The sequence below is a fragment of the Vulpes vulpes genome, chromosome 9 (assembly GCF_048418805.1).
Source record: "Vulpes vulpes isolate BD-2025 chromosome 9, VulVul3, whole genome shotgun sequence".
Lineage (NCBI taxonomy): Eukaryota > Metazoa > Chordata > Mammalia > Carnivora > Canidae > Vulpes > Vulpes vulpes.
Window position 1 is genome coordinate 101,531,878 of NC_132788.1, and position 11,641 is coordinate 101,543,518.

The 11,641-nt window shown below is 57.8% G+C and overlaps 2 protein-coding genes across 6 annotated transcripts; one reads left to right on the forward strand and one right to left on the reverse strand.

Moving 5' to 3' along the window:
• Window positions 1-1,157: 1,157 nt before the first annotated feature.
• On the forward strand, window positions 1,158-4,114 carry C9H19orf67 (chromosome 9 C19orf67 homolog). The gene is made up of 6 exons (XM_025983596.2): window positions 1,158-1,536; window positions 2,248-2,392; window positions 2,524-2,624; window positions 2,713-2,898; window positions 3,248-3,382; window positions 3,850-4,114. The coding sequence occupies exons 1-6, from the start codon at window positions 1,208-1,210 to the stop codon at window positions 4,022-4,024; spliced, it is 1,071 nt and encodes a 356-aa protein (XP_025839381.1). The 5' UTR covers window positions 1,158-1,207; the 3' UTR covers window positions 4,025-4,114.
• Window positions 4,115-8,703: 4,589 nt separating this feature from the next.
• MISP3 (MISP family member 3) lies at window positions 8,704-11,621 on the reverse strand. Of its 5 annotated transcripts, none has more exons than XR_011994464.1 (3): window positions 9,957-11,621; window positions 9,337-9,539; window positions 8,704-9,066 (listed from the first exon to the last, which is right to left on the reverse strand). XR_011994464.1 is itself a non-coding variant. In XM_072721436.1 (3 exons), the coding sequence occupies exons 1-3, from the start codon at window positions 10,522-10,524 to the stop codon at window positions 9,049-9,051; spliced, it is 660 nt and encodes a 219-aa protein (XP_072577537.1). In that variant the 5' UTR covers window positions 10,525-11,621; the 3' UTR covers window positions 8,704-9,048. The 5 variants fall into 5 exon arrangements, 1 of the variants encoding a protein (XP_072577537.1); XR_011994463.1 differs by having other exon boundaries at window positions 9,337-9,556; XR_011994465.1 differs by having other exon boundaries at window positions 9,337-9,410; window positions 9,865-11,621.
• Window positions 11,622-11,641: the final 20 nt, after the last annotated feature.

The following is an 11,641-nucleotide window of genomic DNA, read 5'->3' on the forward strand; positions in this document are numbered from 1 at the left end:
GAGTTTTATGAATGAAGTGGGGGAGGGGCAGGAAGAGCTATAGCAGCCTCCTGGGAGGGGCTAGAGTTAAGACAATTGAGGAGAAAGACAGGTAGTGCATGAGGCTGCCCCACAGCCAACTAGGACAAGAAGTGCTCCGGGAGAGCAGGGATCTTTGCTCAGTTGGGTCATCTCCCCACGCTCAGAGCAGTACCCAGGCACACAGTAGGCACTCAAATATTTGAGTGACCAGCAGTTTAACTCGGCTTTACGAGCATTTTCTCAGTCGTTCTGGCTGCAGCCCTATGAGGCAGAGAGCTCATAAAAACCCACTTTCTGGAAGAGGCAACTGGCTCAGCACAGCAAGGATGCTTGCTCAGGGTCACACAGGGTGGGGTCGGACACCTGTCTGAGCTCTTTACCCAGAGTCTTTTTAAGTGTAAATGCACTTGGCTTCGTAGCTGTATGTCTGTCAGCCTTGGCATGCCACCAAGAATCTAGTCTATAATACAGGGGTCTGTTCTGGGCCCGTGTAGGGTCTCCAGGCTTCACGGTCCTCGCCAATAGAAGAAATAGAAGGGATGAGATCCTGGGACAGGCACGTTTTTCCAAGCGGAGATTTTAAGTATTGTTAGCAGTTGAAACAGCTACTGACCTCACAAGTCCCTACTAAGTTCTAATGCAGTTTTTCAACTCCATTAGAGTTTGGGTTTTTTGTTTGTTTGATTTTTTTTATATACAGATTCTGGGGCCAGAGTCAGGTTCTATGAGGCCGGGGTGTGCCCCCTTTATGTAACCTGCGCCCCGGGTTTGGAGGTTCGGTAAAGACCCCTCTTCCCTAGGAAGCAGCCTAGGAGAGAGAAAGGCGCTGGCCCCCGGGCCGCACCCCAGGACAGGGCCGCGCCAGCACCCACCCAGGTCGCCTCTCACGGACGCCCCCCTCCCCCCGCCCCCAGACAGCCAGGTTCCGGGAGCGCGCATGTGCGCGGGGGCCCCGCGGGCGCGCAGCGCGAACCGGAGCGGCGCGCCCCTCCCGCGTGTTGAAATTCAAACGAGGCGAACTCCCTCCGCGCGGCGCCGCGCCGGCAGAGAGGTCGAGGCAGGGGCGCGTCGGAGGGGCCGCGTTCCCAGCGCCGGCAAGTCCGAGCTTCCCGGGGCGGGGTCGAACCCGCGGCCAACGTGAGCGCCGGAGGCTTAAAGCGCGGCGGTCCTCGCCGGCGACCCCACGATGGCTACCGAGCAGTGGTTCGTGGAGCCGCTCCCCCCGGGCCCTGGGGAAACACCGCCCCCGGACGACTTGGAAGCTGGGGCGCAGCCCTGCGGAGACGCATCCTGGTTGGCGTCCCCTGGCGGACCTGGGGATCCACCGGAGGCGGAACCGGAGGACGTCCAGGGGCAGCTGCAGGAGGCCTCTACCGCTACTCCTTCCCCCGAGCCTCTGGCCCCGGGGCCCGCCCCGCCTCGCCTCCCCTTGGACACCATGTTCAGCCCCATCACGGAACAGCTCCGCTACCTGCTCAAGAAGGCAGATGATTTCCAGAGCTACTTACTTTACAGGTGATGCTGGACGGGGTCCTAGCTCCCGAGAGGGTAACTGAGTTACCTGAGGAGACTGAGGAGAGGGTAACAGTACAAGCAACACACGCTAGCTCCCCAAACTCAAAAGCATCAGAAACCAGAGACAGTAAACGAAGCTCGTTGATTGGGGATCCCATTTCGAAGAGTGATGAGGACTATGTAGACATTCGGGGTGAGGGAGCACCTGCTATTATGTGGCCCCCAGGGGTTGCCAATTCACGAGGACTTTTCTCCCAGTTTTTTAACTGTTGGCTTATATTTTGAACCCTGGGCAAGCTAAACAAAACCAATCTGTGCCAGATTTGGCCCATGGGCTACCAGTGTGAGACACACACACACACACACACACACCCCGAAACCCCCAAGGGATAGCATGATTCCCAGCCCAGGGGGAAAGGGGCTGTAATTCTCACATTTCCAGTATCCATTGGAATCCTCTGGGAGGCTGTTTAAACCCTAGATTTCTGGGCTCCACCCTACAGGAAATTTTGAGTGAAAGTCAGTTGCAGAATTCAGGTGTCAGCATCTTAACAAGTGTTCCCAATGGTTTTGATGCAAATGATCCTGGAAGATATTCTGAGAAAGGCCTGGCACAGGGGGAATTTTTAATAGGGGGTCCAGGCTAGGGGTACAAGTCGGCAGTGAATAGAATGGAATGGACTCCAGGCAAAGGCCTCCTTTTCTATTTAGCAGGGACCGCGTGCAGAAGGAACAGCTGGCCAAGGCCATGCCCACCTTCTTACAGATGTGTGAGCCCTACTTTCTCTACCTGGAGGCAGCTGCACGGAGTGTGCCCCCCATCTACGGAGCCCTGCAGGAGCTGGTTCGAAAGGGGGTGTGTGAAAGGGGGTCTAGGGTTTCCTAGACCCCACGCCCTTTTCATCAGAACCTCAGGAGTAGGAGATGGTGGGGGGAGGGCGATCCTGGCAGGCCAGCTAATCTCATTATGCCCCTTCTTCCATGCAGCTGTTGGAGATATCCCAACAGCTGACCCTGCGCCTGGAACAGCTGGTCCTCATGTATGCCTCCTTTGGGTTCGTGGACCTGGAGGAGACTGACCCCCTAAGGTAAAAGGGTAGGAGACTGGAATGGGGGTGGGGAGAGGGTGGAGTCCAGAGCCCTGCCTCATTCCCCCACTCTCCTGTCTACTGTCAGCATCTCCTGTTTCTTCTGTGGGAGGTTCTCCATCAGCCCTTCCCATGAAGTGTCCATCTTCAGATACTGTGCCCCAGCCGCCTACACCGCCAGCCGCTTCCCCCGATACCTCTATAAGAAGATGCGATGGAACCTGGAAACCACCCCAGAGCCCAGCGGCAGGGGGCAAGATTCCCATGTGGATTAGTGAGTGCCCTTATAAAACCAAAATTCTCCCCTCTCTTTGCAGAATGCCAGTGTGGGCCTCTGAACCACCACCACCACCACCACCACCACCACCACCATGGAAAGCCAAGCAGGAAACCAAAGCTCTTTGAAAGGCCATCCCCACCTTAAAAAATCACCCTTCCATTAAAATAAAAATCCTCATCTTAAAAGTAGGCTAGCAGGGAGAAAAGGCCTCAATATTGAGCTACATCCCTACCTGAGGATTTGAGGGCAAATTCTGATGAGTTTCCACTTGCTCCCAAATTCAAAGCCCTCAACAGAAGCTAGGAAACTGCTCCTTCTTAACTGATGCCCCCTCCCCTCCCAGCTACTTTCTGTGCTATCGAGATACATGGGAAGACACAGGCAAGAGCCCGGCCAATTCGTGCCCCCAGATCCAGAAGCTGTGGTCCATTGGCCGCTGGGTGCCGCTGGGACCTGCGGAGGATGACCTTTATTCATGGTAGGAGCTAGGGTGATGGCAAAGTAGGTTTGGGACCTGGAGGGAGGGGCGGAACCCCACCAAAGACCATCCACTTCTCCCAACATTGTTTCCCTTGGTAATAAGGATAGCATTTTATTATGCCCTGAAAAGTGCTTTATGCAGACTTGTGTCACAACCCATTTAAGTCTGTGCTACAAGCCCCATCTTACAAAGAAGTAAACAGGTGCTCAGAGAGGTTAAGTTACCTGCCTAAGGACACACAGCAGCTGGGTGATAGATAGGCCAGGCCAGGGATAGAGTCGTGCAGCCTCCCAGAGCCATTACCCTCTAGGTTTCTCCTCAACAGGGAAACCACTTTCCCCCCAGGGTTCTTCCCACCCCCAGCTGAAACAAAGCCTCTTTCAGCCACAGCCTCTCACTCGAGGGGAGGGGCTCCCGAGGAGCAGGGGGCGCTCACGTCCAGGCCTGTCTGTCCTGGCCCCCAGGATTTTGTGCCCGCAGCCGCCGGGAGACTACCAGCAGCTGCTGACCATCGGCTTCGAGGAGCCCTCGCACATGCTGGCCACCGACCTGCTGGTGCAGATTCTCACCGGCCAGGCAGGCCCCGCCCGGCCCCCGAGCGCGGCCGGGCCCGCGGCGTGGGCCGCGCAGGGGTCTTGAGCCTGGAGAGAGGATGGGAGCTGGAGCTTGACAGTTCCAAACTCCAGGAGAGGGAGCAGGGGAGGGGCTCACTCGTTCTCCCAGTGCACCTCGGCCTCGCCTTCCAAAGGGCCGGGCCGAGCTGGCCAGTCCGCGCCGGGTCCGGCCCGGCCGCGGAGCACTGCGCGTGGACACACCAGTTTTGCGTTAAATAAAAGAAAGAAAGAGGTCACAGGCTCGGCGTCCGCTCCGAGTGCCGCGCCCCACCCCTTGGGGCGAGGAGCCCCGCCCACTCGCGCGGCCTTCTGGGAAATGTAGTCTTTGAAACAAAACCAAAGTCCCCCTCGACTGGCGGACAAGCACACGGGGCATGCGCAGAGGCGCACATGAAGCTAAAAGGGAAGTAGCCGTGCCTGTCAACAACCGGAACCCAAAAAACCGCAAGTTTTGGGTAGCCGGGAAATTCAACGCCCAATGGGGGAAGGGACCCCGGAGCCACGCCCACTCTCGTATTTTGACCCGGAAGTGACTTTTTTACCGAAAAGACTATATTTCCCGACGTGCCCCCGGAAAGGGCCCGGGATCAGCTTCCTAAAGGCCGGAGTCGAACCTTCCTCTTGCAGCTTTTGGATCGTGGAGCGGGCAGGTCGTCCTACTCCGCGGGGTGTCCGGGGCGCTGGCGGGTGGGAAAGCCGTAAGGATCTCCAAGTTGGGATCTCTAAGCGTAGCTCCGACCTTGGGCTGGAAAGGAGACCCAGGTTGGGAGAGGTGAACTCACCTGCTCAAAGCTCTGGCGAGCAAGTGGCGGAGCTCGAACCTGAACTGGGTCTTTGCGATTGCAGCTGGTCCCTTGCGAGAGGAAGGGTGGCCTTCCTGACCCGCTGTCACTCATCTGCGAGGTACCCCCCCCTTTAAGGCGTGCCTTTTCGTTCCTTGCAGCATTTGTGGAGTGGGAGCAGAGACCTAACCTTGACCCTTTTGAGCAAAGCACTCGCTTACCTAAAACTCGCTTACCTGGCACACAGTATTGTAAGCCCCTGTTTTTTGTTTTGTTTTAATTTTTATTTATGATAGTCACGGGGGGGGGGGGGGGGGCAGAGACACAGGCAGAGGGAGAAGTAGGCTCCATGCACCGGGAGCCCGATGTGGGACTCGATCCCGGGTCCCCAGGATCAGGCCCCGGGCCAAAGGCAGGCGCCAAACCGCTGCGCCACCCAGGGATCCCTAAGCCCCTGTTTAAGATGACAAAAAGGGACGTGTGAAGTAAAATGAATCAGGATCAGAAAGCAAAACCCTTGATATTTTTTAAGGGGCCGTGTGTGTGTGTACAATTTCTGACTTCAAGGATTGTTTAGTCTGAATGAGTTAAAGGGGTTTCTGAAACTCCCTCATACTGTGTTAGCCCCTGTGAATTATACACATACATTGTAAGACTCTCTTCAGCTTGGTTCAATAGAAATTTAAATTGAGCCACAAATGCAAGTCACATACGTTATTTCAAATTTCCTAGTAACCACATTTTTAAAAATGAGGTAAAAAAGTGACATTAATTTTAGTGATTTATCCAAAATACTATTTCAGCATATAATCAGTGCAATAAATTATTGAGCTATTTCTCTTTGGAGGGTACTAGGTCTTTGAAATCTGGTGTGTGTATATGTATATATATATATATATATATTTTTTTTTTTTAAGATTTTATTTATTTGAGAGAGAATGCAAGCGGGGAGGGGCAGAGGGAGAGCAAGAAGCAGACTCCCTACTGAGCAGGGAGCCCAGTAGGGGCTCTATTCCAGGACCCTGAGATCATGACCTGAGTTGAAGGCAGACCCTTAACTGACTGAGCCACCTAGGCACCCTGGTGTGTATTTCACACTTACAACACATCTCAATTCAGACCAGCCATACATGGCTTTAGACGGTCTCCCCTTTTTTCCCGTAAGATTTCATTTTTTTATTTGAGAGCGAGCGAGCACAAGCAGGGGGAGCAGCAGAGGGAGAGGGAGAGGGAGAAGCAGGTTCCCCACTAAGCAGGGAGCCTGACATGGGGCTTGATCCCAGGGCTCCAAGATCATGACCTGAGTAAAAGGCTGACACTTAACCCACTGAGCCACCCAGGAGCCCCTAGACTGTCACCCTCAAGGCAAATCCACAGGCCACTTAAACCAAAGTTTTCTGATGCATGGTGGCAGTACTGGCAGAGGAAGGAAACAGGCTTGATTTCCTGGATCCTGTTGCTCACGAACTGTCTATATTCATGAGTCTCCAACTTTATCATGGAATCGTGTGGACGTTCTGATTTTTAAGTCTGGGGTGGGGGCCCAAGAATGTGTTTGTGACAAGTTCTCAAGCCATCCTGATGCTGCTGGTCCGAGGACTACACTTTGAGAACTGCGAACCTACCCCTACGTGATGATGTTCTCAAACTTGGCTCCATGTAGGAAACACCTATAGAGCTTTAAAAAATACTGAGGCCAAGCTCCCTGTCAGATTTTGATTTACTTGGCATAAGGGTGCCTCATGTAATTTTAATTTGCAGGAAAGGTTGAAACTCAGGTCCACACTTACATAATCCACTCTACAGGCTTCGTTCTTAGCTCCCCTGCTGGGAATTAAGAAGCAGCTCTGGGTGTTTCCATTTCCCACCTTGGCAGCACTGGATCTTTGCTTTCTCTGCAAAGTCACAATCAAGTATGTGCTCAGTGTCCTGATGATGGGATCAAGTAGTTCCTTTTTGGACTGAGCTTCTCTTGGGGTGCATGTTGTGTAAGCATTCTTTCATTCTTCATCAGCTACTTGTCCTCCTTATGTAGAATCAAGACTGTTGCTGGACCTGGGGCATACAGAGTTGGACAAATCCAAGAGCTGAAACAATGAGTCTAAAACATTCCTGGGGGATGCCCGGGTGGCTCAGTGGTTGAGCTTCTGTCTGCCTTTGGCTCAGGTCATGATCCCAGGGGCCTGGGATTGAGTGAGTCCTGTGGGAAGCCTGCTTCTCCCTCTGCCTATGTCTCTGCCTCTCTCTCTCTGTATGTCTCATTAATAAATAAATAATCTTAAAAAATAAATACATTAAAAAATTAAATCATAAAACATTCCTGGGTCTTTTCTGAGTCTCATGCACCCCTAAAAAGCTGGTACCCTGAAATCATGGAATATAACTGTTCAGATACATTTATTCAATTTATGGTGTTCACAGACTCTTGAACCCCTTGGGTTGGGAGAGAAATTAAGGAGGGCTTAACAAATGACAGCTACAAACTGTATTGCAAGCAAGTGCTGCTTGTTTCACTTTCTGTGTCCCACCCACCCACCCACCCCCAATTTTGAAAGTTTTCTAAATAGTCACATTTAAAGTTCAGTAGATTTCTCTCTTTTTTCAAAAAGATTTTATTGGGGCACCTGCGCGGCCCAGGTCTTGATCTCTGGGTCCTGGGATCAATTATCCTGTTGTCACAGTCAGGCTCCCTGTTCAGTGGGAAGTCTGCTTCTCCCTCTGCCTCTCTTCCCTGCCCAGGCTTGCTTGCTCACTATCTGTGTTTCAAGTGAATAAAATCTTAAAAAAAAAAAAAAAAAAGCTGCCCCAGTGGCGCAGCAGTTTAGTACCGCCTGCAGCCCAGGTTGTGATCCTGGAGATCCGGGATCGGGATCAAGTCCCACAGCAGGCTCCCTCTACCTCAGTCTCTCTGTGTGTCTCATGAATAAATGAATAAAATCTTTAAAAAAATAAAAATAAAAATAAAATTTTTGAGAGAGAGCATGCACTAGCAGGGAAAGTGGCAGAGGGAGAAGCAGACTCCCCTGCTGAGTGGGGAGTGGGACATGGGGCTCCATCCCAGGACCCAGAGATCATAACCTGAGCTGAAGTGAGATTCTTATCTGAGTCACCCAGGCTCCCCTTTTATTTTTATTTTTTTTTTAATTTTTTTATTTATTTATGATAGTCACAGAGAGAGAGAGAGAGAGAGGCAGAGACACAGGCGAAGGGAGAAGCAGGCTCCATACACCGGGAGCCCGATGTGGGATTCGATCCCGAGTCTCCAGGATCGCGCCCTGGGCCAAAGGCAGGCGCCAAACCGCTGCACCACCCAGGGATCCCCAGGCTCCCCTTTTAAAGGTTGGGTTTCCCCCGTGCTTTTGGAAGTCAGAAGCTCTGATGCCACTGAGCTCACTCATTGGTACTACTACTGATATGGAGGAACATTTACCTGCCCGCTGAAACAAGGCATTTTCTAGCACGCTCCGCTGTCTGTCGGGTCTACAGGCATGTGAGGTTTGCCATAGCTGGACAGATTATAAATGGCCTTGTGCGCCTTGCTAAGAAGCTTGTACCCCTCACCACCACCCCCTTTGTTGGGTACCTGTTGTTTCTGTCCCCAGAGCAGGAGCAACCTCTTATCACCTCTGCCTAGCCCGCGCCCAGCCCGAGGCATGCATGCCGCAGGCACCAATCGTTGTTGGCGAAGTCTGGGAAAAGGCCGGGCTTGAGCTCATTTGTCCGAACGCCGCAGTTCGCGCCCGCGCCGCCAGGGGGCAGCAGGATCCGCGTCGGGCCGGGGGAGACCCGCAGCCCCAGAACTGGGGGATAAAGGGCACATTCTGGGTTCCGGTCGGCGCCTCCTGGGCTTTCTCAGGCCTTCCTCCGCCAGACGCCCTCCTGCCCCAGCCCAGACGAAGAGGACCCAGACGAAAACAGCCTGTACTGCCCAGAGAGAGGGGGCTTTATTGGGGGAGTGAGGGTAGCGCAGGCGGTGACCCTGGCCCTCTAATAGTAAAGGCCAGAGGGCGACGCCAGTTCGGTTTGCGGTTAGACGGCGAGGAGCTGGACAGTGTCGCCGGCCGATTGAGAGTGTTTCCCAGTGGAGACTAACAGTTTTATAGACGACACCGGTCAATTTCACAAAGTCATGTCCAAGGGGGGCTGGTCGATTTGATCCTCCCCTGCGTGCAGACCGCGGGCCCTCCAGGCCTTCAGTGGACTCCGAGAGCACTCCTGGGCACCCCCACCAGTGCCCTCTGGCAGAGGGTCCCAGCCTGCTGGCATCTCAAGGCTTCCGCTCCTCCTGGGGAGAGGAGGCCAGACGGAAGGCCAACGTCAGGCACCCGCGCACCGCAGGAGCGACACCCGGACACAGGGTGGGGCGCTTTGGGGCCCGGGACAGCCGCAGCCTCCTCACCCCGGGGCCGTGCCCAGAACTTTGCGTCCTAGCCCAGAGTGACTTCCCAAGGACGTGGGGGTGCACTTTGCCTGACCCAGCACCCTGGCGCCCGCGGAGGAGGGAGGAGGGAAGAGCCACTAGTGCTAGAGGCCAGAGGGGAAAGGGAGCTCCCACCTGCTCCAGGCCGCTCTCCGATGACTTCCTGCGGGGAGGCCAGATCACCGCCAGCTTTCCGTCGCCCCTGCTCGCTGCGGGGGAAGGGAGCTCAGCTGGGGTTGCCCCTCCTGTCACCAGCTGGAGGCGGCCAGGACCAAGGAGGCCGGCCGCACCCCTTAAACACACAGGCGTCTACCCTCCTTCCCACGGAAGCCTCCATCCTGAAGGAGGGAGCAACCTGAAGGAGGAGGCAGGCGAACCCAGGGTGGGGAGGTGGAAACCCCTAAATTCAGAGGAGGATCTGGGAGTGCCAGAACTCAGGCGGGGTTCCCTGGAACCCGATAAAGACTCCTAGAATCCTCCCCCTTTCCCCACCAGGAGCCTAGGTGAGGTGGATTCGGGAGGCGACCATTCCGAGTCGGGGGTGGACCCAGGGAAGCGGGCAGCCCAGCAGCGGTGGGCAGGGCACGGACAGTTGAGGGGTGCGGGTGGGGGTGGGGGTGGGGGTGGGGGGGTCCCAGGACCCTGGGAGCCCTGAGCGGGTACCTTGAGGGCCAGAAGAGAGGCCACTGGAGTTGGACTGTCGGTGAGAGCGGCTGGAGCCCACAGTCCCCAGCGTCAGGGCGCGCGTGGCTTACCCGTGAGGCTGGGCGCGGGCTCCTTGAAGTCGGCGGTGCCGTAGACGCTGAGCCGCTGGCGCTGCAGCTCCCGCTCGCGCTCAAGCACCTCGCGCACCTCCTGCTCCAGCAGCGACGGCGCGACCCGCGGCGGGGCGCGGGCCAGCACCGGGCACCGGCTGGGCACGGCCAAGCGCGGCCGGCCTCCGGGATCCGGCAGCCCCCGCGGGCCCGCGCCGCCCTCAGCCGCCGGCGAGGAGCCGCGGCCCCCGGCGGCCTCAAAGAATCGCTTGAGCTCGCCCAGCGGCTGCGGCGGCGGCCGGGCGCACGGCTCCGGGGCTGCGGGGCGCGCCAGCGCCGCCTGACGGTGGGCCTCACGCTCGATGTCTCGCTGCATCTGCGCGCCCGCCCGCGCGCGCTCCAAAGCGCGCGGGAGCGCGGGGCCGGGGCCCGGCAGGCTGAGCACCGGCCGCACACGCAGCTCGACGAGTTCTCGGCCTGCGCGGCCTGGGCTCAGGCCCCGGCTTCGGCGCAGGCTCTCCTCGCGCTCGCAGCTGCGGCGGATCTCTCGCTCGATGGGCGTCTCCATGAGCGGCTCCCCGGGCGCCTGCTGGGGGGTCTCGGGGCTCTGTAGGAAACGCTGCAGGAGGGCTTCCGAGCCTGACCCTGAGGAGGAGGTCTCGGGATCCCGACGAGGACACTGCTTGGGCACCCTCGCGCTTCCAGACGCCTCGGGGTCGTCGTTGCCAGGCCCGAGGCTCTCAAAACCCTCCGCTGCACACGGCCCGGGGCGTTCCGCGTCCAGCCCCGCGGGTGCCCCAAGGACTTGGCTCTCCTGCTCAGGGGTCTCCACGCCCTGCTCTGCGGAGGGCAGGGAGACCTTGCCTCCCGGCCCGGGGACCCCGGCGTCCTGCTCTGCCGCAGGCCCCGGGACCTCGCTGTCTGACCTGGGGGGCTCGGGGCCCCGCGCTTCGGGCGACCCCAGGGCTCCGCTCTCCGGCCCGGGGGCCTCGGTGTCCAGGGTTGGGAGCAGCTCGAAACCCTGAGTTTCCAGCGCCGGAGTTGTGATGCCCAGAGCGGGGACGCGGTGCCCTGCGCGGCACCTGTGGCACAGTCACCGCCCGCAGGTCCCAAGGCGTCGCCTACCTCGGCCGCTTCTCTGACCCGCCCCTGGCCTCCAAGAACGGCCCCCGGGGGCAGGGTTGGGCGCCGCCCCCTACACCTGCAGGGACGACGAGGCCCGCCCCGGCCCCGCCCTCGCGGCGGGGGCGCCCCCGCCGGGCCGCGCATCTCGCACCCCGACGCGCCCCGGGTCAGCTCAGGGCACCAGGCTTCTGGTAGGAGGGCTCCCCTGCGCCGGCCCGCCAGCTGGGGGACAAGTCCGGGTGCCGGCCGACTCACGCGGCGCCACCCTGGCACCTTTCCGCCCCCCGCCGCCGTCCCCGCCATTCCCAGGAGGCTTGACCCCCCACTGTGCCCTCCCTGGGCTGGGCCTTTAAGCCACTGGCCCTCCGCGCTGGTGTCCTCCAAAGCCATCTTTCCGGCGCCTCGCTAGCCCCGCCCAGGCCGCCGGGCAGCGTCGCCCTTGGCCTCGGGGCTGTCGATCCACATTCCACGCCTGCAGCGGACGGCTCAGACTCGAGGGGGCGCCAGGAGCCCTCTCAGGGCGCGCCCCGGGCTCCCTCCGGGTTTCTGGGCGCCCCGAG